The 21984-nt window shown below is 56.6% G+C and overlaps 1 protein-coding gene across 6 annotated transcripts in view; it reads left to right on the forward strand.

Annotated features, from left to right (window-relative positions):
- RARA (retinoic acid receptor alpha) overlaps positions 1–21757 on the forward strand; it is a 51771-nt gene extending 30014 nt beyond the window's left edge. For 5 of the 6 annotated variants that reach the window (XM_084749363.1, XM_084749364.1, XM_084749365.1 and 2 more), the window contains exons 3-9: positions 13245–13393; positions 14965–15106; positions 17048–17208; positions 17377–17553; positions 18645–18849; positions 19389–19547; positions 20162–21757. In XM_084749363.1, the coding sequence (XP_084605489.1) occupies positions 13245–13393; positions 14965–15106; positions 17048–17208; positions 17377–17553; positions 18645–18849; positions 19389–19547; positions 20162–20379 (1211 nt within the window). In that variant the 3' untranslated portion in view covers positions 20380–21757. Of the gene's footprint in view, positions 1–7161; positions 7833–13244; positions 13394–14964; positions 15107–17047; positions 17209–17376; positions 17554–18644; positions 18850–19388; positions 19548–20161 lie in introns of those variants that run through there. The other variant, XM_084749367.1, reaches the window with a different exon arrangement.
- The last annotated feature ends 227 nt before the right edge of the window (positions 21758–21984 follow it).

The raw sequence follows: 21984 nt of genomic DNA on the forward strand, positions 1-21984 counted from the left end.
GGCTTGTGTATACGAGGCAAGAGGGTTCTAGGGTTCAGTGTGTTTGCAGAGAATCTAATCCAGAGCGGGGGAAGGGAATGTCAGCTTGTATGCTGGGCCTGGGGAGCAGGCAGGCACCATTTAGGGCAGAGGTATCCTGGTTTGAGGCCTTTCAGGGGTGGGGTGGGGTGGGGTGGGGTGGGGGGTTGACTTTCAGAATGTGTTTGGGAAAAGAAGGGTTCTGTCTCTCATTGCCCGAGGGACAAGGGTGGACCTTGTTGCCATGTGCACCCTCAGAATCCCTTAGGCTTCCAGGTTAAAACCTTAAGACACCTGTGTCACTTATGCGTGGCTCTCTTGGCATTGTTCCCTTCTTGGCAACGCAGGGACATTGCCAGATACCTAAGAGGGCCAAGTTAGGCGAGCTCATCCAGGGAATACACTTGGTGTGCGCTTGGTGTGTGACCCAGTAGAATGAGAGGCTGCCGAGCACCTAGGGTGGGACGGGCATTCTCTGTGCCTTAGAAAATCATCTGAAGAGGCAGGCAGATCGCTGTGAGTTCGAGGCCAGCCAAGGCTACACAGAGAAATCATCTGGACAGTTGAATAGAGGCACCTCCCGCTCACAAATGAGTAGGGAGGGAGGGCAGAAGATGAGAGAGGTCAAAGTATGGCGGAACCAACCTGGGACCTCTAGAGCAGGCCTGTTTCCCACCATGCAGATGCCTTTAGGAGGAGACTGTGCGGAGGAGGCGGGCATTCTGGAGGTGGGCAAAGATTTTTGGGGCCTCGCTGACCTGCATTGTTGACTCTTGTCCTGGTTTATAGAGTCCCTGCCTTTGACTTCCCCCAGTAGGGGGCGCAGGGAAGGACACCTCTCCACCCCTCAGCTGCCCCCGCCAATCCCCCCCACCTCCTTCCCCCCCCCCGCCCCTTTCACGGGTTTGGATCTTGAGACTAGAGAGCAAAGATAAGAGGCGGCGGCGGGGAAGATCGCCATCCTGTCCTGGAGGCTGTGGATGCAATCTGTTCACGCCCCCACTCAACCCTGCTCTGCCCTCTTGGAGCCTCGGAGCTTTGCCCGGGAGCTTGCCGAACTCAGCAGCCGCCGCCGCCGCCGCCGCCTCCTCCCATCCCAGACAGACTCTGAAAGAACAGAGTGTAAAAGCCGTAGCTGTTATTCATATTTTGTTGCAATTTCTGAGGTGGGGGAGGGGAGGGAAGTTGGGAGCAATCTGTAGAGGAGTTGGGAGAGGAACCTGAAAGGGTGGCTACAGCTTTTCCTTCCACACGTCTAGATATGGGACGTGGTTAACCTCCGCCTCCCTGTCTCTAGGAGCTCAGGTCTAGGGGAGCCTGGGAAGGAGACCCAGAGGAAGGAAAAGGGGGTGTACCTTTCTCCTCGTCCCCCGCTCTGTTCCTTCCTGGGGTTCGTAGATTTGTACATCGCCGCCCCCCACCCCCAACCCCTTGCTTCTTCCCCACTTTTCCCAGGACAATAGAAAAGACGGCTGGGGGCGGGGGAGGGGGCGGGGTGGGGTGCCGCCTAGCTATGCCTTCTTTGGGGTCCAAAATGCAGAGTCAGCCAAAAAGACCTTCACTTGGGGGTTTTCATTGAAAAACGGGGCCCCTCGTGGTCGTTTATCTTCCTGGAGGGATGAATGTACAGGCTCTCACAGTGTAGGATCCCAGCGTGGGGTGGGGGAGGGGACACGGGGAAGGAAGCCTGTCTTCCTCTTAGGCCAGTCAGGGCCTCAGGCATTGTAGCTACCTCTGGCCAAGGGCTGTGTGCTGTGGGGCTGTGCCAGGGCAGCCCAGAGCTGCCTTTATATGTGGTGTGTGTGTGTGTGTGTGTGTGTGTGTGTGTGTGTGTGTGTGTGTGTGTGTGTGTGTGTGTGTGTGTAGGGTAGCATCAGTAAAAAGAGGAAATAGCAACCTCCAAATAATGTTGGGACAGAGCTTTCTCGCCCTCTGTAGTCAGGACGGACTGGGGGTCCCTTTGCCCTGGTAGCATCAGTAAATCCAGGTCTTCCCCTCCCAGCTGGACCCCAAGTTGCTGAAAATGTCAGCCAGTCTGAGGGCTAATGCCCGTTCTCCTTACTGATTCCACAGATAGATAGCTTTTCATGTCAGTTTTTCCTGTGCAACCTTGGGCAGGCCAATTGAGCCTTTCTCTGAATCTCTGTGCCCTTCTGCTGTGCCTCTGGCAGGCTGCTCGCTCGCCCGGCCGGCCGTGAGGCCACAGTGACCTGTGTGCTGGTTATGGCCTCCAACAGCTTCAAGTACCCTGAAGAGCAGTGAGGACAAGGGGAGAGGTGGAGCTGGGTATTGTCTTGGGGATGGCCACCCTGTGTTAGGACCCTTCCAGGTCCCTTCCAGGTGAGGGTGAGCAGAGGGAGGGCTCTAAGTCCTGGGGGAGCTAAGGATGGGAAGTGAGAACGAGCAGGGTGAGGCTACAACCTGCAGGCAGCTGCCACCCAGTATCCCAGCCCCTACTGCAGGCCGAGCCTGTCCTTCCCTCCTCCCCTCTCTCCCTCCTCCCCTCCCTCCCTCCTCCCCTCCCTCCCTCCTTCCCTGCTCCATGCTGCCCCAGGACACTGCATTCCTCCTTGACCTGCTTCTTGACCTTATGGGTGCCAGAGCAGACATCTCACCCCAGCTTTTCTGTGTAGCTTCAGAAATCCTGTACATCCTTCAAGGGCCTTTTTTTTTTTTTAAATAAGTTAGAGATCTTGAATGTGGTGTCTTCTAAAACATCCTCAGATGTCCCTTTCTCATCACAGTCTCCTCCCACCTTTTGTGTGCCTGTGGCTCACACTCTCACTCATCTCTCCACGGTGACGGTGACATTAGTGCCAGTCGTTTTTGGGGAGACCTTTGCCTGACCGTGAGGGACACGCATTTCAGGTCCCCTTAGCATCTTGAAGCAGTGAGCACAAAGCCTGCCACATCTCTAGTACCAGGAACTGCGCAGTGAGCTAAAAAATAAAATAAATAAATAAAATATGGAGAGAGTAGCTGGGCAGTAGTGGCACACCCCTTTAATCCCAACACTCAGGAGGCAGAGGCAGGCGGATCTGTGAGTTCAAGGTCAGCCTGGTCTACAAAGTTAGTCCAGGGCAGCCAAGACAGAGAGACTCTGTCTTGAAAAAAAACCAAAACAAACAAACAAACAAACAAACAAAAAACAAAACAAAAAAAGAGAGAGAAAGAAAGAAAAAAATATGGAGAGCATCCATGCCAAGACCTGACACTTGCTCTGGGCCCCACCATTCCATTTGCAAGCCCCCGCCCTCTCCTGGGAGTCCCACAGCTTTCTGACCTGCTGCAAGTAAGACTTTCTGCTGCCTCAGGGAACCCAAAAGCTATACACTCCCTCCAGCTCCCCAGCTTTGCACATTTCCTGAGAGGGCCAGGAAGATGGCTGGGTAGGTAAAGGCACTTGCCACCAGGCTTGACGATCTGAGTTTGATCCTGGGGGCCCACACAGTGAAAGTAAGCCAGTTCCTGAAAGTCTCTCTCTGTCTTTTTCTCTTAAGAGGAATTAATTTTTAAGCTAGGCGGCGGTGGCACACATCTTTAATCCCTGCACTCAGGAGGCAGGGGCAGGTGGACCTCTGAATTTGAGACCAGCCTGGTCTACAGAGTTTTAGGGCAGCCAGGGCTAAACAGAGACACCCTCTCTCAAAAGAGAAAAAAAGAAAACCGAACAAATTTTATTTATTTATCTGTTTGTTTGTTTATTTGGTTTTTCAAGACAGGGTTTTCTCTGTGTAACAGCCCGGGCTGTCCTGGACTCTGTAGACCAAGCTGGCCTCGAACTCACAGAGATCCACTTGCCTCTGCCTCCTGAGTGCTGGGATTAAAGGTGTGTGACCTCACAGCTGTCTTTACTTTCTGATTATGTGATTGTGGGTATTTTCTATTCATGCATGACCATCCACCACCATATGTGCACCTGGCGCCTCCAGAGGTCAGAAGAGGGTGTTGGACCCTCTAGAACTGAGATTAGGAATGGGTTGTGAGGCAGCAGGTGGGGGCTGGGAGTCAAAACAGGGTCGTCTGGAAGAGCAGCCATTAATTTTAATTGCTGATCCTTCTCTCCAGCTTTCCTCCCTCACAAACATACACCCTTTGCTGAGTCACCCGTGTGTCCCTTGCTGGCGTGGAATTCACAGATACCTGTCAGCATCTACCTCCTGAGGGCGGGATTGAAGGTGCGCACCGCCATACACCCTTGAAAGAGGCCCTCTGATACCCATGCGCACGCCACAGCACACGTACACATGTAGAATAAATAAGATATTATTGAAAATGTCTTGGGAGTCTTCTACCTCTGTGACCGTTGCCTGGGCTAAGCCGACCCTGTCTGCTCCACATCCTTTTTCTTTCTTTTGTTTTTTCAAGACAGGGTTTCCTGGCTTAGTCCTGGCTGTCCTGTAGACCAGGCTGGCTTCGAACTCAGAGATCTGCCTGCCTCTGCCCCCTCCTGAGTGCCTGTGCCACCACACCAGGCTCTGGCCTGGTTTTTTTTTTTTTTTGTACTCCTTTGGGTTTTGTTTTTTTTTTTTAATTGAAGACAAGATTACTTTGTGTAGCCCTGGGTATCCTTAGATATCCGCCTACCTCTGCCTCCCCACCTAGGGCTGGGGGTTAGAAGGTATGCACCACCACTGCCCGGCCTCATTTAGAACTTTTTTTTTTTTTAAGATTTATTATTTACTTTATTTATTGCATATGGATGCTTTATCTGCAGAAGAGGGTATCAGATTACAGTATAGATGGTTGTGAGCCACCATGTGGTCGCTGGGAATTGAACTCAGGACCTCTGGAAGAGCAGGCGGCGCTCTTAACCACTGAGCCGTCTCTCCAGCACTGCCTCCCCCCGTCCCGTCGTGTGTGTCCCCCCCCCCCCCGCGTCATTTAGAACTTTATTATTCATCCTTTCTGGTCTGTTTCCGATTGGCAGGATGAACATCCGTGGCTGTAGGATCTTTGCAGAACTCAACCCTCACTGGCTTCCTCTTTGCTTCTCTCTGGACTTCTCCTTTCTTGGGCCTCTGCCTCGAGTTCTGACCCTTGGATTTAACTTTCCCTAAGAGCACACACTGTGTGTGTCATAATACCACTTGTCAATTCCCAGTCTGCATATGTGAATACATATTTGGGATGATGTAATTATTTGCCTGCTTTCTGACACTTCGTGAAGTCTTTTAAAGCTGTGCTCACCAGGACAGCCATATGCAAGGCACTCAGAAAATACAACTTATCTTGAGTTGGCCTGGTTTGATGGGAGCATGGGTTTTGGTGATAGAGTTCCGTTTTACTTCTTTGGTTTTTTTTTAAGAGACAGGGTTTCTCTTTATAGCCTTGCTTGTCCTGGAACTCAAACTGTATGTAGACTAGGCTGACCTTGAACACATAGAGCTTGGCATCCCTTTGCCTCCCAAGTGCTGGATAAAGGTGTACGCAACATCACTGCCACTGCCTGCACCACCACCACCCAGGGACCCTAGACCTTGATTCTCCTGACTCCGCATCCCCAGGGCTGGGATTTTAGGCATGTACCTACAATGCTTCTGTATCAACTCCTCTAAATCTCCAGCGCCCCCTCCTAAGCTCTTTTTATTTGTTTTTATTTTTTATTTAATTAAATTAATTAATTAATTTATTTTGGGTTTTCGAGACAGGGTTTCTCTGTGTAGCCGTGGCTGTCCTGGACTCATTTTGTAGACCAGGCTGGCCTCGAACTCACAGCAATCCACCTGCCTCTGCCTCCCGAGTGCTGGGATTAAAGGCGTGCGCCACCATGCCTGGCTAATTTTTATTTATTTTTATTTTTTTAACTTGAGACACCATTTCACTGTGTTGCATGCATATAATGTCGATTCATTCTGTAGCCTAGGCTGGCCTTGAACTTGTGAGCCTTTTGCCTCTGTCTCCTGAGTAGCGGGGGTAACAGACTTGTTCCCTCAGGCCAGCCTGTAAAGGTTCTTACAGTTGCTGTGAGGGTTAAATGGCAGCATACTGTTAATTTAGCTTTGGGCAGAAGATAGCTCGTCTGTGTTTGCTGTGCTGGCGTGAGGACCTCTGGACTTCACATATGAACAAAACCTGGCTTCTAGAAGATTAACGTGCGTCCTTACTCTTCTTTTAAGAGAGCAGGATGGACCGTAGACTACCCTGGTCTTTCCTGGGTATGCTTCCTTTCTAGGGAGCTACCTAACCTCAGCGTTTCTTCCACTGAAACCCACATGCTAGGGAGGAAGTGGTCAGCTTGAAGGTACCAGTGTCTCCTTTTATCTGTCTTGTGCTGGCCCATCCCAGTTCCCCAGGCTGGGAGACACCCTGGGCGGAGCTTTGCTCACCGGAAGCACGCAGTGTGTGGGAGGAGAGCTCCTCGCTTGTGTTTGTGCTAACAGCTCAGTCGGATTCCGGCGGGTGAGCCGGCAGCCGGAGTCTCACATGATGTCACAGACAGTGACACAAGCTGGATGTCTCATTCCTACACAGCGTCCAAGCTGCACAATGTCACACCCGGGACACCCAGCATGCCGCATTCGTGGCTCTAACGCGGGGGCCACCTGCATCTGGGCTCTGTGCCCACTGCCGGCGTGTTTGGAGTCTGGGGCCGGACGGGGCCGAAAAGGGGGCCGGTGGGCGAGCCCCGAGGGCGGTTTGGCGAGCGGGTGATGTCACGGGCAGCGATGGGTGGGTCACCCGGAGGTGAGGCGCCGCCAGGCGAGTTCAGGGAGAGTTCAGCCGCATTGCATTAGGCAAATGAAGCCGGGGCTCGGTGAGTGTGTGTTTAGGGGGAGGACACCAGGACCACCTCACCTCCCTGCTGCAGCATCGCCTGGCCTGGGATTGACCAAAAGCACTGGGGAGGCTTGGAGCTCGAACTGGGATGGGGAGGATGCCTTGTACTCTTCGGTCCTGCCTCCTGGTGCACCTTGCTCTCCATGCTCATCCTGGTTCTGTGCTTGGCACATTTCCCGCCAGGTTCCCCTACTTGAGGTCAACAAACAGCCTCTGGCCCTCGCTTCCCTGTATTTTGCCCGACGCAACGGGACCCGCAGAGAAAGGGTTAAGCCAGGGGTGGTGCCTGGCCCGGGGCGGGGCGGAGGCAAAAGGGGCTGGGATCCCAGAGAGAAGGGGCGCGCGGGCTGGGGGGTGGGGGGGCGCGCACACCGGTGACCAAGCAAGTGGTCCGCCGCCGGGCCGGGCGGAGGCGGGGCCGTATGGGGGATCCCCTACCCGCACCCGGAATCTAAGCCACGGAGAAGCCTAGGAGCCCCGGCCGGCAGAAGGAAGTGCTTAGTGACCCCCGTCTCCGCCCTGATCCCGCCCTGAGCCGGCGGACTTGGGGAACCGCTGGACTCTGCCTGGGACACCGGAGCCTCGAGTTCTCGGGCCGCCGAGTGTTCCCTGTGAGCTAGCGCCGAGCAACCTCCTCCCAACCCGCACAACTTCCCGCTTTTCACCTGGGGACACGGAGCGACCTACGGACTTAGGCGCGGGCAGTTCTGGGCAGGGCGCCCCACCGAGGGGGCCGTCCGTCGGGGCGAGGGGACTTGTCCCTTTGCCTCCCCCAGGTGTTTAGCTCGGGATGGCGCCTCCAACTGAGTGACGGGAGCCTCTTCCAGGACTTGCCCTCCTGGATCTCCGACCTTCGTGGGGCAAGATGTATGAGAGTGTGGAAGTCGGGGGGCTCGCCCCCACGCCTAACCCCTTCCTAGTGGTGGACTTTTATAACCAGAACCGGGCCTGTTTGCTCCCGGAGAAGGGGCTCCCTGCCCCGGGTCCCTACAACACCCCACTCCGGACACCTCTTTGGAACGGCTCAAACCACTGTACGTACCGGTCTCCACTGTGCTACCATAGGACTTGGGGTGGGGGTGGCCGTGAGGGCCTCTAACCCCTCACTTTCTAGCAGTCTGTCGCGCTGTAACTTGGTTGCCCTCCACCCAGTGACCCTGGCACGTTACCATGTTAGGGCTCAGTAACTTTGAACAGGAGACATGAAATCCCAGGCCCCTCCATGGGGGGAGGGGGAGCGCCCATTCGCATTTTGGTTAGGATCCCGCTGGAGGGTGGGGTAAAGGTCCTGGCTGTGGGCTTGTCTGTCCCGAAGAGGAGGGGCCACCTCCCCAGATCCCACCCCTACCCAAGGCCCAGGGAGAGCTCTCTCCTGTGTGTCCGCCCTGCGGGTGGCAGGGAACTGTTCCCTGTCTCTGGTGTTGATAGTGGGGTGTCACAGACAAGTTGCTGTGCTGGCCACCCCTTAACACTTTGAGAGGCACCTATTCCGTCTTGGGGGAAAGGTGCCTAGGCTGCCATCCTGGAGGCTTCCATGCTGGGGGCATGGGAGAAGCTGGTGTGTAGATCTTTCTAGTCCTCATCAATCTGTTGTTCTCGAGAGGGTGTTTGGTATTTAAGGCTTTTGGGGGGGGGGTCTTCTGGCAGTGAGAGTGCACCTCCACCGTTAATGGGTCCCTTTTGTTACCCCGTCGGGGGACATAGGGCCAGACCTTGTGTTAAGAGAGACAACTGATGTTGAAACCTTGCTATCCTGGCAGCTGAGCACCCTCAGCAGCCAGCGTGGTTCAAGCGGGTTCAGGCTGTGCTGGGAGAGAGGCCTCTGTTCACACCCAGGGATGCGCGTGCCCCAGGGTGCACACCTGGGCATGTTTATGCCTGGCTGTGAGGTAGTGACACCGGCTCCGTGCTAGGGTGTCATTGTTAAGTGGCTCGGGTTTCATCCCCCACCCCCCACCCCCCACTCTGCTGTGGGAATCTGCTCTTCCCTGGAGGCTCCCCCACCTTCCCATGCCTGCTGCCACCCTTCTGCAAGCCAGGGAGCAAGGGAAGACTGGGACTCTTAAGGCCTGGCACGGTGACCCTTGGGGGTCGTCACAGGGGTCATAAATCAGGTATCTTGGGTATCATCGGATAAATTACATTACGGTTCGTAGCAAAATTACATAGCAACAAAAATATTTTTTTTTTCTTTTTGGTTTTTCGAGACAGGGTTTCTCTGTGTAGCCTTCCTTGGCTGTCCTCGAACTCACAGAGATCTACCTGCCTCTGCCTCCCGAGTGCTAGGATTAAAGGCCTGCGCCCCCACTGCCCGGCTAATAAAAAATAATTTTATGACTGGAGGAATCACCACAACATGGAACTGTATTAAAGGGCCGCAGCATTAGGAAGGCGGGGAGTAGAAAGGATTTGCCGACCCACAACCCTCCCTTTAGCATTAGAGAGACTTGAGGTTAATGACAGCCCACCCCTGCCCTTCCAGGGACACCTCAGTCTGGCCTTTCCTATTGTCCTGCCCCCTGACCTTTGCCTCCAAGGCAAGTTCAGCTGTGAGGTTTCTGATCAAGAGGGGTGGGTGATCATTGGCTTTGCAAAAAAGAGGTGAGAGGTAAGCGCCTTGACCTTTCCCTATCCCAGCGCTGTTTGGAAGGAACCACCCTTAGGGGGTATAATTGAGCTGAGCCTCGAGGCTTCCCTCTCCGTAGCACGGCTGGAAGCTGGGATCTAAGCCCCCTAGGGTCCCACTCTCTCTAGGGCAGCTGAGCTCTTCTTGGCCCGGAACTTAAAGGGAGGAAGGCTAGTAGAGAACTGGAGAGAGACAGCCCATGCAGGAGCCCCCCTGTTCCCGCCTTCCTCCCACCACAGGCCATGGGGAACTGGAGACCTGTCTGCACACACAAGGGCTGTGTATGTTCACCAGCCTTCACCGTGTCTCCTGGAGGCTCTAGAGTTGCTCCGGGGCATCCAGCAAGGAGCTGAAATCAGGGTGGCTACTGGACTTCTTTCTGGTAGTGGAGCCTGCGTTACCTGTGTGGAGGCGATCTGGTTCCCGGGAGTCACCTCTAGTTTGTCTCGGAGACTACTACCTCCAAGCGACTGAGGGAAGAGAGCAGGTTGGCTGTGGGTGGAGACCTGCTGGGTACTGCGAAGCCCTTGGAGACTGCTTCCCTCCCACGGCCCCCATCTCAGTGCACTAGAGGACAAGGGGTACACAGGATCTGACTCCCCATCTGTCCCCCACCAGTCTCCGCAGCTCACGCCTCCGCCGGCTCCCAGACATCCAAGAATGTGAAGCACGTGGCTGCCCGTAGTGGGATGGGGGATGGGGGGGGGAGATGCTTATCAGTGACCGATGCCATGGTTCGGGCCTTGCGCCCAAGCTCCCTGGCTAGGCTGCACCCAGAGCTATCCTCACGGTCTCCTTGTAATGAGGGAGGACATCAGGGGTGGGGGGCTCCACATCCCCTCCCTATGCCTCTCTAGGGGGCTGTGAAGGGAGCTGCAAAGAGGGCGCCAGCTGGATTGGGAGGGGAGCCGCTGGCCAGGGGCCCAGCTGATTTCCTGCCGATCTCCTCCAGGAAACTGGCCCCTTGCGCGAGCCTGCGAACGGCTCTGGGGCGGGCGTGGGGACCCGAGCCGTGTGCGCCCGCCCGCCCAGGAGAGGAGCGGGGGAGGGGCATCCTGGCAGCAGTCGCGAGAGGGGACACCGGGCTTCCTGGGCTGCTTCCAGCCCTTGGCTGCTCACTGGAACTTTGAGCTGAGGTCTGGTCCTTCTTCTGCAGGAAGTGGAGAGATTTGTGGGCTGGGGCCTCTAGGGAGGGTGGCCTGTGGGGTGGGGCCAGGGCAGGGTAGGCCCTCTCCCCCCCCCCCCCCACCTGCCTGTGCTACACTGTAACTGTTCTAACTCAGCGAAGGCTGAGAAGACCTACACTTCTGGCTGGGTGCTGACACTGGCCTCCCTGGGCTGCTGCCAGGCGGCCGGGGGTGGGGGTTGGGAGGTGAGGCGGGAGCGGGGGGAGTGGGCCTTGGGATGGAAGTTCAAAATGCTGAGCTGGAACCCTCAGAGGTTGAGTTACCTGGGTGACAGGTGGGGATAATACCGAGGGTAGGGTGCAGACAGAGCTACGGCCTCAGAGGTAACCCGCCAGCCAGCTGCTGGGGGTGGTTTGAAAAGAGGCCTCACTCAGCCCCCAGCCCTTCCCCAGGGTCATGGACGCCATCTTGCCAAAAACACTTTAAAAAAAAAAAAGCACAGCTCTTTCATCTCCATAAACAACTCTCTGGACTTTGCCTTAACTCTAAATTTCCCTGAGCCTTTGCCCCCTCTGGTCTGTCCTTGGCTCTTCATCCTGGTTATCCATCCATGGCACCTCCCTGTGCCATGCCTGCCTCCCTCCCTCCCCCCCCCCTCGGCCCTGCACCCCCAGAACTCCTTCAGTCATCCTCTCCTTCCCAGTCTGGCTGAGTTTGGAGGTTGGGACTTGGGGGGGGGAGGGGGAGGCAGGTCTAGGGCAGAGGGTGGGTTAGAAGGAGGAAAGGGGGGGGTCAGTGCTTTCTTCCTGTGCTTGTTGGAATGCTAACCAGGATTGGAGGCCAGCGACCCCCTCTCTCTGACGCCCCCCCCAACCCCCAAGTCTGGATTGTCTATTGTTACTGCTTTTACGTCTTGGAAAAAGTTAGCACAACAAAGGGTTCCTTTGTCACTCACCCCTTTGCCTCCTGGCCTCACCCAGGCCCCCCCAACCCCGCCCCCCAGCAGCTGTTCTCCCGGCCTTCCTGCCTGTTTGATTTGCTTGTCAGGCCTCCTGAGAAGGAAGTGGGGTGAAAAACCAGGGCAGGGCAGTTCTGTGTAGGTATGAGGGGCAGGGTATTAGTAGGTCAGCCCTCTGGACATGCCCCCACCCCGGCGTATAGGCACAGATCAGTCCTTTTCCTGCAGGATGGTCTCGGGTTAGGGAAGGGGGGGGGGCGGGGTGCATGGGTCCCAGCCATGCTGGATGGCCAGGCCCGCGTAGGAGCCAGGAAAGCCCAGCCAAGGCCGTTGGCGTGATTCCCTGGCGTGTTTGCAGGTAATGAGGGAAAGTGGTAGTATTACGCAGCCTGGCTCCAGTGTCCCCAAGTGTCCTACCTCTCTGCCTGGGCCTCACAGCCACAGAAGTCATTCGCAACACACACGACAGGAACTGTTGGGTGCTTGAGCTCACGAACCATGTATATCCCCCGTGCGCTCGCTCGCTGGGTATCCATGGAGCTGGGGCGCGGGGTGGGGCCCTGAGCCTGCAACAAAGCAGACTCTCTCACCCATCCTTGACTCTACAGATGGATGTGGCAAAGGAGGATGCTGGAGGGCCCTCTGGGGAGTTGGGATAGTCTCTGCTGTGGTTATCTTTCACAGGGCATGCCTAGTTGCCCAGGCTCTGGGCACGGTCACCTCTGACTCAAGTAGCCATGTTCTGTCTGGGGTGATGGGCATAGAGAGCCAGGCACAGAGGTTTTGCTTGGCCGGGGGGGTGGGGGGGGACAGGGACTGCCCCCTCACCCACCCCCCACCCCCCACTCCCGCTGGCTGGGTCACCCCCTCCTGGCTGCCCTCTCTCGGAGTTTAATGACAGGAGCGGAGGGGGTAGGAACCCGGACATAGTATTTAGGCCAGACAGACAGAGCATTGATAGAACAGGACCCCTTTTGTAACACTGTCTCCCAGCAGACAGGGAGCATCCAAAGTGATAGGCTTCTAGGGGGCCCCCGGGGGGGGGGACTCTTCCAATTGTCTTCAGGAGTACCCCGACCCCCCACCCTCACCCCCACCCCTCCCCCATCTATCTCGGGGACTGCCCTCCTGCTTGGCCCTGTCCTGGGTGAGTCTCCAATGCTGCCTTAGACCCCACCTTAGCCAGGGGATTGTTTGGGTGGGGGAGGGGCTGTGGCTGCTGTTGGAGCGGGGTGGGTGGGGGTGGAGGAGGGAGAACGGAGGAGAACGGAAGCTCAAGGGGCCAGGGAGTGGCCAGCTTTGAATATCCTGTTGACCCCAGTTTCCTCTGTTTCTAGTCTGTGTCCTTCCCTCCCTTCTGAACTTGGGGGTGGGGGGGGAGCCCTGGCTAGGGTACTGTTTGTTGTTAGAGCTTTGAAGTCAAGCTTAGCCAACCCCCAGCCTCCCAGCCCCGCCAACCATAGCTGTGTCTCTGCGTTTGTGTGTTCACACACAGATCTGCAATTGGAGGTAGATCTCTGGAAACATCGACAGGAGCGATGGGGCCTCAGTATTGAACTGTCAGTCCTCCTTGTCCTGTCTGTCTGGGGAGCACCAAGTTTGCAGGGAGCACCTCTGTCCAGGCTTTGACTCCTGCCCTCAGGTGGTCAGGCTAGGATTACCGCAGACAAGGTGGACAGGGTTGCTGAGGAGATGGGCCCTTGGGTCTAAGTCCTCCCTTGTTCTTCTCCCTTAGCCATCGAGACCCAGAGCAGCAGTTCGGAAGAGATAGTGCCCAGCCCCCCCTCGCCGCCACCCCTGCCCCGCATCTACAAGCCTTGCTTTGTTTGTCAAGACAAGTCATCCGGCTACCACTATGGGGTCAGCGCCTGTGAGGGCTGCAAGGTGAGTGGAGGGACGTGTGGGGTCAGATGCATGGGATGTCCCCACGCTTGGGTCCTTATTATGCGGTTGGCGGGACCGCTAGTGAAGGCCGCCGCCCACTTTTGCTTCTTCAGCAGCTGTGGAGGAGGATTCCTATAGCCCGGCCTCCTCCGTGAATGAGCAGTGTTCGCTCAGACCAGAAGCTCCCCTCCTGCCATGCTCTCCTGGTCTCTGTTGCTCGGGCTGGCAGGGTATGAACCGGCCTTGCCACTGTTGCCCAGGTTGTCATGGTGAGCTGGCTGCTGCCTGGCTCTTGGCTAGGAACCCAGGAGGCCTGCCCCCAGTGGCCTCCTCGCCTGAAGCTTTCCATGGCATCTTTGCAGGAGACAGCTAGTAGCAGACGCCCTGGCTTGGCCTCCCTTCAGGTGTCCAGGCTGTGGGCTCCCCAGTGGCCACTGGGTTTCCTGCCATCTTAATTATGCTGGTCTCTAGACACTCGGATGCTGTGGCCACTCTGCCTAGGAGCTGTGCATCATCAGAACTTGTTACTTTGGCCCTGCAACCTCAGCCTGGAGTAGTCATCTCCAGGAGTGAGGTCAAGGTCAAGGGTAGTGTAGACTCTGTGTGCGCTGGTCCTGTCTGGTTTGTCCTGTCTTGTTGCTGCCTAGTCATTCTGTTTCTGTGATAATTTAACCTGTCTTGCAGAGAACCCTGGACAACCTGGCTTTTCTGCTAACTGTCCAGTGTGTATGTCTAGCTGACGAATGTCCTGTTGTCTTGCTCACAAGTGTGAGTGACTGAGTGCACACGGATGTGCCTTACAGGTGTGTGTGTGTGTGTGTGTGTGGCTGTGCGCACTGTCCCTTTTCAGCTTCCTCCTGTTTGCTTTCTTCCTTCTTTTTTTAATTTAATTTTTTATTTTTATTTTTTCATACTTTCAGTATTTATTGCACAGAGTAAATGTTCCCATGCCAAAAAATAATAATGGAGAATAACAAAACAAAACAAACCTGATTGAGGCAAAACAGAATGCAAAATCAGGGCAAACCAAACCCTCCAGTTCCATGTGTGAAATCCGTGGCTCATGATAGTTCACTTGGGCCTCTGTTTTTATTTTACTTTATTGGTCTTTTTGAGACAGGGTCCCTCTTACTTTGTTGCTCTGGTTGTCCTGGAACTCTCTATAGACCAGGCTAGACTCAAACTCTCAGCCATCTGCTTGCTTCAGCCTCCCAAGCGCTGGCATTAAAAGGCATGCTCCACCACACCCAGCTCCTCCCATGGTCGTTTTCTCGCTGTGTCCTGAGTCCCAGGCTGTGAGTTCCAGACACCTCCTCTCCTGTCTCCAGCCGTGTGTGTCTGACTCAGCCCTGAGTCCTGTTCTCTGAAAGACAAAAGTCAGGTACAGGGACGTAGCTCGGAGAAGGCTCTGGGGCCAAGCCTGTGGGATAGAGACAGGCCTGCTCTGTCCTCAAGTCCAGAGAGTCACCTGACCCCCCCCCCCCTTTTCCTGCCTTCTTAAGTAGGCTATGGCGGAAAGGGCAGCTATGTGTGGGGTGTGGATAACCGGGCTCCTTCTCCTCTGTGCCCAGGGCTTCTTCCGGCGCAGTATCCAAAAGAACATGGTGTATACGTGTCACCGAGACAAGAACTGCATCATCAACAAGGTGACCCGGAACCGCTGCCAGTACTGCCGGCTGCAGAAATGCTTCGAAGTGGGCATGTCCAAGGAGTGTGAGTGTTACAGGGCCAGGGGCCAAGCCCCGCCCAAGGTGGGGCCTGCAGTGCTTCTGAAGGCTGGGGGTGGGGGTGCTGTGTGCCTGTGTGCACAAGTGGGGACATGTGTGCTGTGGCAGGCAGGCAGGCAGGCTTCCAGTTAAGGGTGCTTTGTAGATAACTACACAAACCTGTCTGTGTGAGACTGGCGGGCTCTGTGGCCGTGTGTGTTGTTTAGTCTTTTATAAACGCACAGAGCGCACAGACCCCATCCATCCCGTTAGCACGTCTGGTTGTGTGCCTGCGTGCTTGTGCATGGGGGCCTACCCCCAGGATAGCGTTCCTTCGTCCCTGCTTTGCTTGGCTTTGGGGTGTGGCTCCGGTCCCCAGCGAATCTTAGGGGAGGGGCCTGAATTCCAGAGAGTGTGAAGTTGGTATGGGGGAGGGGGGGCTGACATAGGACCCCTGAAGCCATTGTCTGGATAAGCCCGGAACCCAGAGTTGGAAGAGAATTGGGCTTCTCAGATCCCAAAGGAACCGGGTTTCCAGTTTGAGCCCAGCTGAGGCCCTGACAGAGGGAGGGCTGGACAGGGAGACCCCTCTTGGGTTGAATCATGGGTGTTGCCTTGGTGACCAGTGATTGATGATGTCAGAGATAAATGACGCTGACAGACGCCTCCTTGTCTGCGTGGCCGTTGCCATGGAGCCTGAGCCTTGGGGGATGAGGTTGGGGGAGGGGGCCACAGGACCCCCTCCAGCCTTTTGTGGGGAGGGGTGCAGGGGAAGATGGTTGGAACTAATATACCAGTGGGGGGGGGGGGCGGCTACGTATCCTGCTGCCTCCTGTCACCAGAGGCTGCTGAGTGCTGGTCCTGCACTCAGGAAGTGATGACTGTCCTCCGCAGGGTCTAGGACAACTTGGGACGTGCAGAAACTAAGGCCTTTTCCTAAAGGGCTGTCACTTCCTTCTCCCGTTGGTCCACCTTCCTTCTTTTCACTGCAGAAGGACAGGATGAGGGTGGGGACCCCCTTCTCCTTCCCACGACAACTCCCCCTTTCTCTCCCTCCTTCCCCTCTCCCGGGCTGCTCTGTGCCCCGGAGCTGAGCAGCTGCCATTTCAATAGAATTAAAGCTTCCGAATGATAAACGTCTTGTCACAGCTGCAATTTTCTCTTCCCAAATTATCCCCCCACTCTGCCTCTCCCTCTCCCGTCCTCTCCCCTGCACTTTATTGAATTTGCAGAATCGACATGAGTGATCTCCAAATTATGCCAGCTCTCCCCCCCCCCCCAAGTCCCCTCCCTGGACCCCACCCCCACCCTTCCTTCCTCCCGCGTCAGCAGCCGCCACCACCGAGGCCTTGTGAGTGATTGTGTGTCTGGGATAATCGGCTGGTAACGACCCCATCGCTTCTTTAAAGCCGAGTGGTGTGTGCGGCTCAGCGCCCCCGGTGATTTGTCAGCTCCCCCAAGCTAATGGGCCAAGAGATTCTTCTGCCAGGGGGCCCCCCATTCTCTGGTTTTGGAGCCCTATTCCCTGCCAGCCCCAGGGAGCTGCTTCGAGCCAGTCTTAGGAATCCCCCAGGGAGATTGCTGCCAGGAGAGCTGGGACACCAAGGATTCCTGGCAGGCACAGATGAGGGAGTCGGTTTGCGTGGCTGCCAACCTGGGCATATGTTCTTAGAGTGTGGGCTGGAGTTAGGTGCATGACAGGGTACTCCATACTGGCCAAGGGCATGTGTGCGCATGTGTGACCTCAGCTGCAGTCATGGGGCCTGGAATAGGACTTAGGATGTGAGTCAGGTGGACACATGGAGGGGCGAGTGTGGCGCACTTGTGTGTGTGCATGCACACTTGTGTGTCTGTCTGTCCAGGTGGTGGTCAGTACGGGCTGGGCTGGGCTGGGCCTGGCCCGGAGCCACAGCAGTCGCTCTCTTAACGCACCCATGTTCCCCCACAGCCGTGCGAAACGATCGGAACAAAAAGAAGAAAGAGATACCAAAGCCCGAGTGCTCGGAGAGCTACACGCTGACGCCGGAGGTCGGGGAGCTCATTGAGAAGGTGCGCAAAGCGCACCAGGAGACCTTCCCGGCGCTCTGCCAGCTGGGCAAGTACACTACGGTATGCCAGCCAGGGCGGGTGCTACGCGCCCCAGGGCGGCCCCCTCTGCCGCCCTTCGTCTGTCTCTTCCTGCACCTCCAGGAAGCAAAGGCCGGGTGGAGGCCAGGCAGGGGCCAGGCTGGAGCGGGTGCCATGGCCGAGGCCCTGACTTCTCCCTGCCTCCCCCAGAATAACAGCTCAGAACAACGCGTCTCTCTGGACATTGACCTCTGGGACAAGTTCAGCGAACTCTCCACCAAGTGCATCATTAAGACGGTGGAGTTTGCCAAGCAGCTTCCCGGCTTCACCACCCTCACCATTGCCGACCAGATCACCCTCCTCAAGGCTGCCTGCCTCGATATCCTGGTGAGAGTCAGCCCCTGCCCTCGTAGGATCTAGTCTCAGCCAAACAGCCACTTTTCCTGAACCGTTCCCAGAATTCAAACGCTCACGGCTCCCATGGGCCCCTTTTCTTTCTCTCCCTCGTACACACTTGTCCACTTAGCACCCAGGCGTGGTCATCCACGGGTCCACTCATACCCCTCCCTGTCCGCTTAGCCCATAGATTTCCCTAGGCCCCTCTGAGCTGGTCGTCGAGAGCCCAGAGGTGGACACACCACCAGCCTCTCCCCTGAGGGGGCCTAAACGGATGTTGCAAGCTGATGCTGGCTGGAGGTGGGGTGAGAGCTCCCTGAGAAGAGCTCTGTAACTACTAGGGTCCCCCTGTTGAAGACGCACCTCTAATACTTGGTAGAGGGGCATCATGGGAAGGTGGCGTTTCCTGGGAGCAGGAAGTTAAAAAAGGCCTACTGCTGCGACACAGTGCTGTAGCACTTGGTGGCCTGAGTTGTGAGGTGCTGGCAGTAATCCCTCGCCAGGGTTCAGTGCATCTCTTCCTTGAGAGACACACCCTGGGTTGAGAACCAGGGCCCTGGAGAGAGTCTGCTGGGATGGGCATCGTATCATGTGCCCGCGTCCCCAGCGCACAGATATGGGAGGCACCGTTGGGAGCAAACGGTTGAGGCTGAGTGGGACGGTCCTGGGACGAGATCTGCCTTGTTTCTTGCTGCCTGGAGACCCGTTTCCCTCCCGATTTCTCTTTGAGGCGGCAGCATGGCCTAGATCTGCTGCCCAGTGCAATAGTGACAGACACTCGTGCGTCTATTTAAATTTAATTACAGTTAGACTCAGTTCAGTCCCTGGGTTGCATTAGCCACATCTCAAGTGCTCAGGAGCCACATGGGGCTGGTGGCTACTGCTCTGGCTGCTGCAGACAGAACCTTTCCATCACTGGAGCAAATTCTGTCAGACAGCCATGCTCTGGCTGCTTGCCAGGGAGGCCTCTGGGGATGCTGGAGCTGGTGCCAGGGGCTGGGGCAGGAGATTTGGGGGGGGGGGCCCGGGGTCAGGGAAGGGGGTGTGCCAGTCTCTGAACCTGTACATCCTCTGCACCCAAGATTCTGCGAATCTGCACGCGGTACACGCCTGAGCAAGACACAATGACCTTCTCAGATGGGCTGACCCTGAATCGGACGCAGATGCACAACGCTGGTTTTGGCCCCCTCACCGACTTGGTCTTTGCCTTCGCCAACCAGCTGCTGCCCCTGGAGATGGACGATGCTGAGACTGGACTGCTCAGTGCTATCTGCCTCATCTGTGGAGGTGGGTGAGGTGCAGGTGGCCCCGGAGGGGCAGGTCTGAGCTCTGGGCACACAAGGCAAGGGTCTCGGTGCTGCCTCTCTCCCAGGCAACACACACTCTTCTATGGGGTTAAGAATAAGACCCAGTCAGCGTCAGTGGTTATTTATTGTTCTTTTTTTGCCGTGTCACACTGCTGCAGTCTTGTCATAGTAGTGATGGCTGGGAGGGAGACCTGCTGGAATTCCCCGCTTTGTATGAGGAGAGCTGCCCATGTCGGGCATGCGTGTGTCCTGTCTCCCAACACAGCTTCTGTGGAAAGCTTTGAGAAGCCCACACCCCACTTTTTAGAGTATAAAGCCTCTGTACTTGCCTACCAACCCAGAGACCCTCCTTGGCCGACCCCCTGGCCAGGTGTGTGGAAGCAGCTGCCTGCCCTCTCTGGCTTGGGCAGACCCGCCCCCAAGTGGCCACATCTGGGAGTGCAGCTGTATTCCTGGTTGGTGGAGTTAGAAAGGGGGGAGGGGGCGGCGCCTCCTGCTCAGGGGCAATTTTGCGCTCAGACCGACAGGACCTGGAGCAGCCAGACAAGGTGGACATGCTACAGGAGCCGCTGCTGGAGGCACTGAAAGTCTACGTCCGGAAACGGAGGCCCAGCCGTCCCCACATGTTCCCGAAGATGCTGATGAAGATCACGGACCTTCGGAGCATCAGCGCCAAGGGTGAGGCTCCTTCACCTGGAGAAGGGGTCCCCAACATGTGGGTCACATGACCCTTTCACAGGGGTCACCTTCATCACGGTAGCAAAAATGAAAGGTTCAGGGAAACCCACCCGGCACTGGCTTGGGACCTGCTGCCCACAGCCTACCTGGCACCTCATGTCTTGGCTTCCTCCTGGTGTCTTCGTCATCGGAACCTGGCTTTGTCCCTGTCAGTGTCCAGGCTATGGCACTCATGCTGTCACTTTTCCATGGTAGTTCAAGACATGCCTCTGGAGGTATCGTCTATGAACAGGCCGCTTGGCCAGCTCTGAGCCTCAGTTTCCCGCGAGGAAGAGCACCGTGATTGTGTTCAGAAGTGTCCGCTGGATTAACCCATGACATGAGGCACAAGGGACAACCCAGGGCCCAAGCAGACAAGTAGAGAAGCTTGAATTCAGAATACTTTACCTAGTTGCCACGCTGCGGCCTCAAGACAGCTCTGGCCTGTGTCAAGTAACTGAGCCCCGGGTGCAGTGCATGGTAGAGATGCTCATGTGGGTGGCACTGGGCCGGTCACCATGTGACTCCCCCCCGTTCTGGGCTGGGTCTCTGACCTCTGCCTTCTTCCCCCACAGGAGCCGAGCGGGTTATCACGCTGAAAATGGAGATCCCTGGCTCCATGCCACCACTGATCCAGGAAATGCTAGAGAACTCTGAAGGCTTGGACACTCTAAGCGGACAGTCGGGGGGCGGAACACGAGATGGGGGTGGCCTGGCTGCCCCGCCGGGTAGCTGTAGCCCCAGCCTCAGCCCCAGCTCCCACAGAAGCAGCCCAGCCACCCAATCCCCATGACCGCCTCGCCACATGGACGGCCCTCACCCCTGCCCTGGCTTTGTCTGCCTTCCTACTGGCCACGTGCGACCCATCAGCCCAGCCCCGCCTTGTCCTCCCAGACAGAACTGGGGACCTTCTAGGGGGGGGGTTAGGACGGAGGAGGCAGTGACTCTGCGGACAGAGGCCTGGACCCCAAGATGGACTGCCCTCTTCCAGCAACCTGGGCTGGCATCAGGGTCCAGGCGTTGAGCCACGTGAGGACCTGGGCCTCAGCCTCTCTATCCACCTTGCCACGTCTTCATCACCAGCAAATGCCGGGACCTGGCTCCCTGTCCTCCGAACTCAAAGCCATCGCTCCCCAGTCAGGGGAACCACCCGCCCCCCTGCTTCGGATGGTGACAGAGGGGTGTCCAGGGTGGGGGAGACCCCCTGTACATATCCTGCGTACCAACCCCCCCCACCCCCCCCATATTAATTCTCGCTGGTTTTGTTTTTATTTTAATTTTTTTGTTTTGGTTTTTTTTTTAATAAGAATTTTCATTTTAAGCACATTTTATACTGAAGGAATTTGTGCTGTGTATGGGGGGGAGGGGCTGGATCCAGAGCTGAAGGGGTGGGTCCTGGGGGTGGGCAGGGCTCAGAAGGGCTCCCCTCCCCCCCCCCAAGTCCCCGTGGATACTCCCCACCCCCAGTCTTTCCTCCTCAGTTTTCTCTAATACTGTGAAATACTAACTTTCAAGGCCACCTCCCCCCACCCCGTGCAGAAAGCAGCCTCCCCTTCTCCCTCCGCCCGGCATTGCTGTGGGCGTCTTGAGCAGCTACCCCTGGGAGGGGGGGGGATCCTGGCTTTTGCAGGGTCAGGGTGAAGTGTAGGGCCCCTGGGAAGAGTAAGGTGTTAACTGGCCAATGCCCATCAGAGCTCGCTTCATCCAAGCCCCACTGTGAAGGGGCCGGCTAAGGGGTCCAAGTTAGCCCCACCCCCAGCCTCATAGCCACCAGCAGCACCCCATGGGGCCCTTCAAAACACACACACACACACACACACACACACACACACACACACACAGAGACAGACAGACACACACACACACACACACACACACACACACACACACACACACACACACACACACAGCCTGAATTCCTCCAATTCCCTGGCCCACCCACAACCCCTCTCACCCCTGCCCCCACCAACGGCCCCCTCCTTGCCCCGCAGGACGGGACTCCAGGGGGTCTCCTCCCTCCCCGCTACACCCCTGGGCTCAAGGGGGAGCAGGCTCTACCCTGCCCTCCTGCCTGGGTGGAGTCTCACCCCGGAGCCCACTGGTGCATCTGTTACTGCTGGGTTTCCACTGAGATCTACTGGAGAAAGAATAAAGTTCTATTTATTCTACAACGCCTCTGCCTCTCTGCCTCCACCCTATCCTCTCCGTGTCTGGGCGGGGCACTTGAGATGGGGGGGGGGAGGGCTTTCCTCAGGCTCTGGGCCACAGTGGCTGAACACAAGCACTAAGTGTCCAGGGCTTGGCCAGTGTCTCTCCAATTTGCCCTCGGCCAGGGTCAAGGTCTCAAAGCCCCTGAGAGCTGACATAGGTCTCACCTGGTAGTGCCCACAAACTGGGG

The sequence above is a fragment of the Acomys minous genome (genome assembly GCF_964271855.1).
Source record: "Acomys minous genome assembly, chromosome: 12".
NCBI classification, from domain to species: domain Eukaryota; kingdom Metazoa; phylum Chordata; class Mammalia; order Rodentia; family Muridae; genus Acomys; species Acomys minous.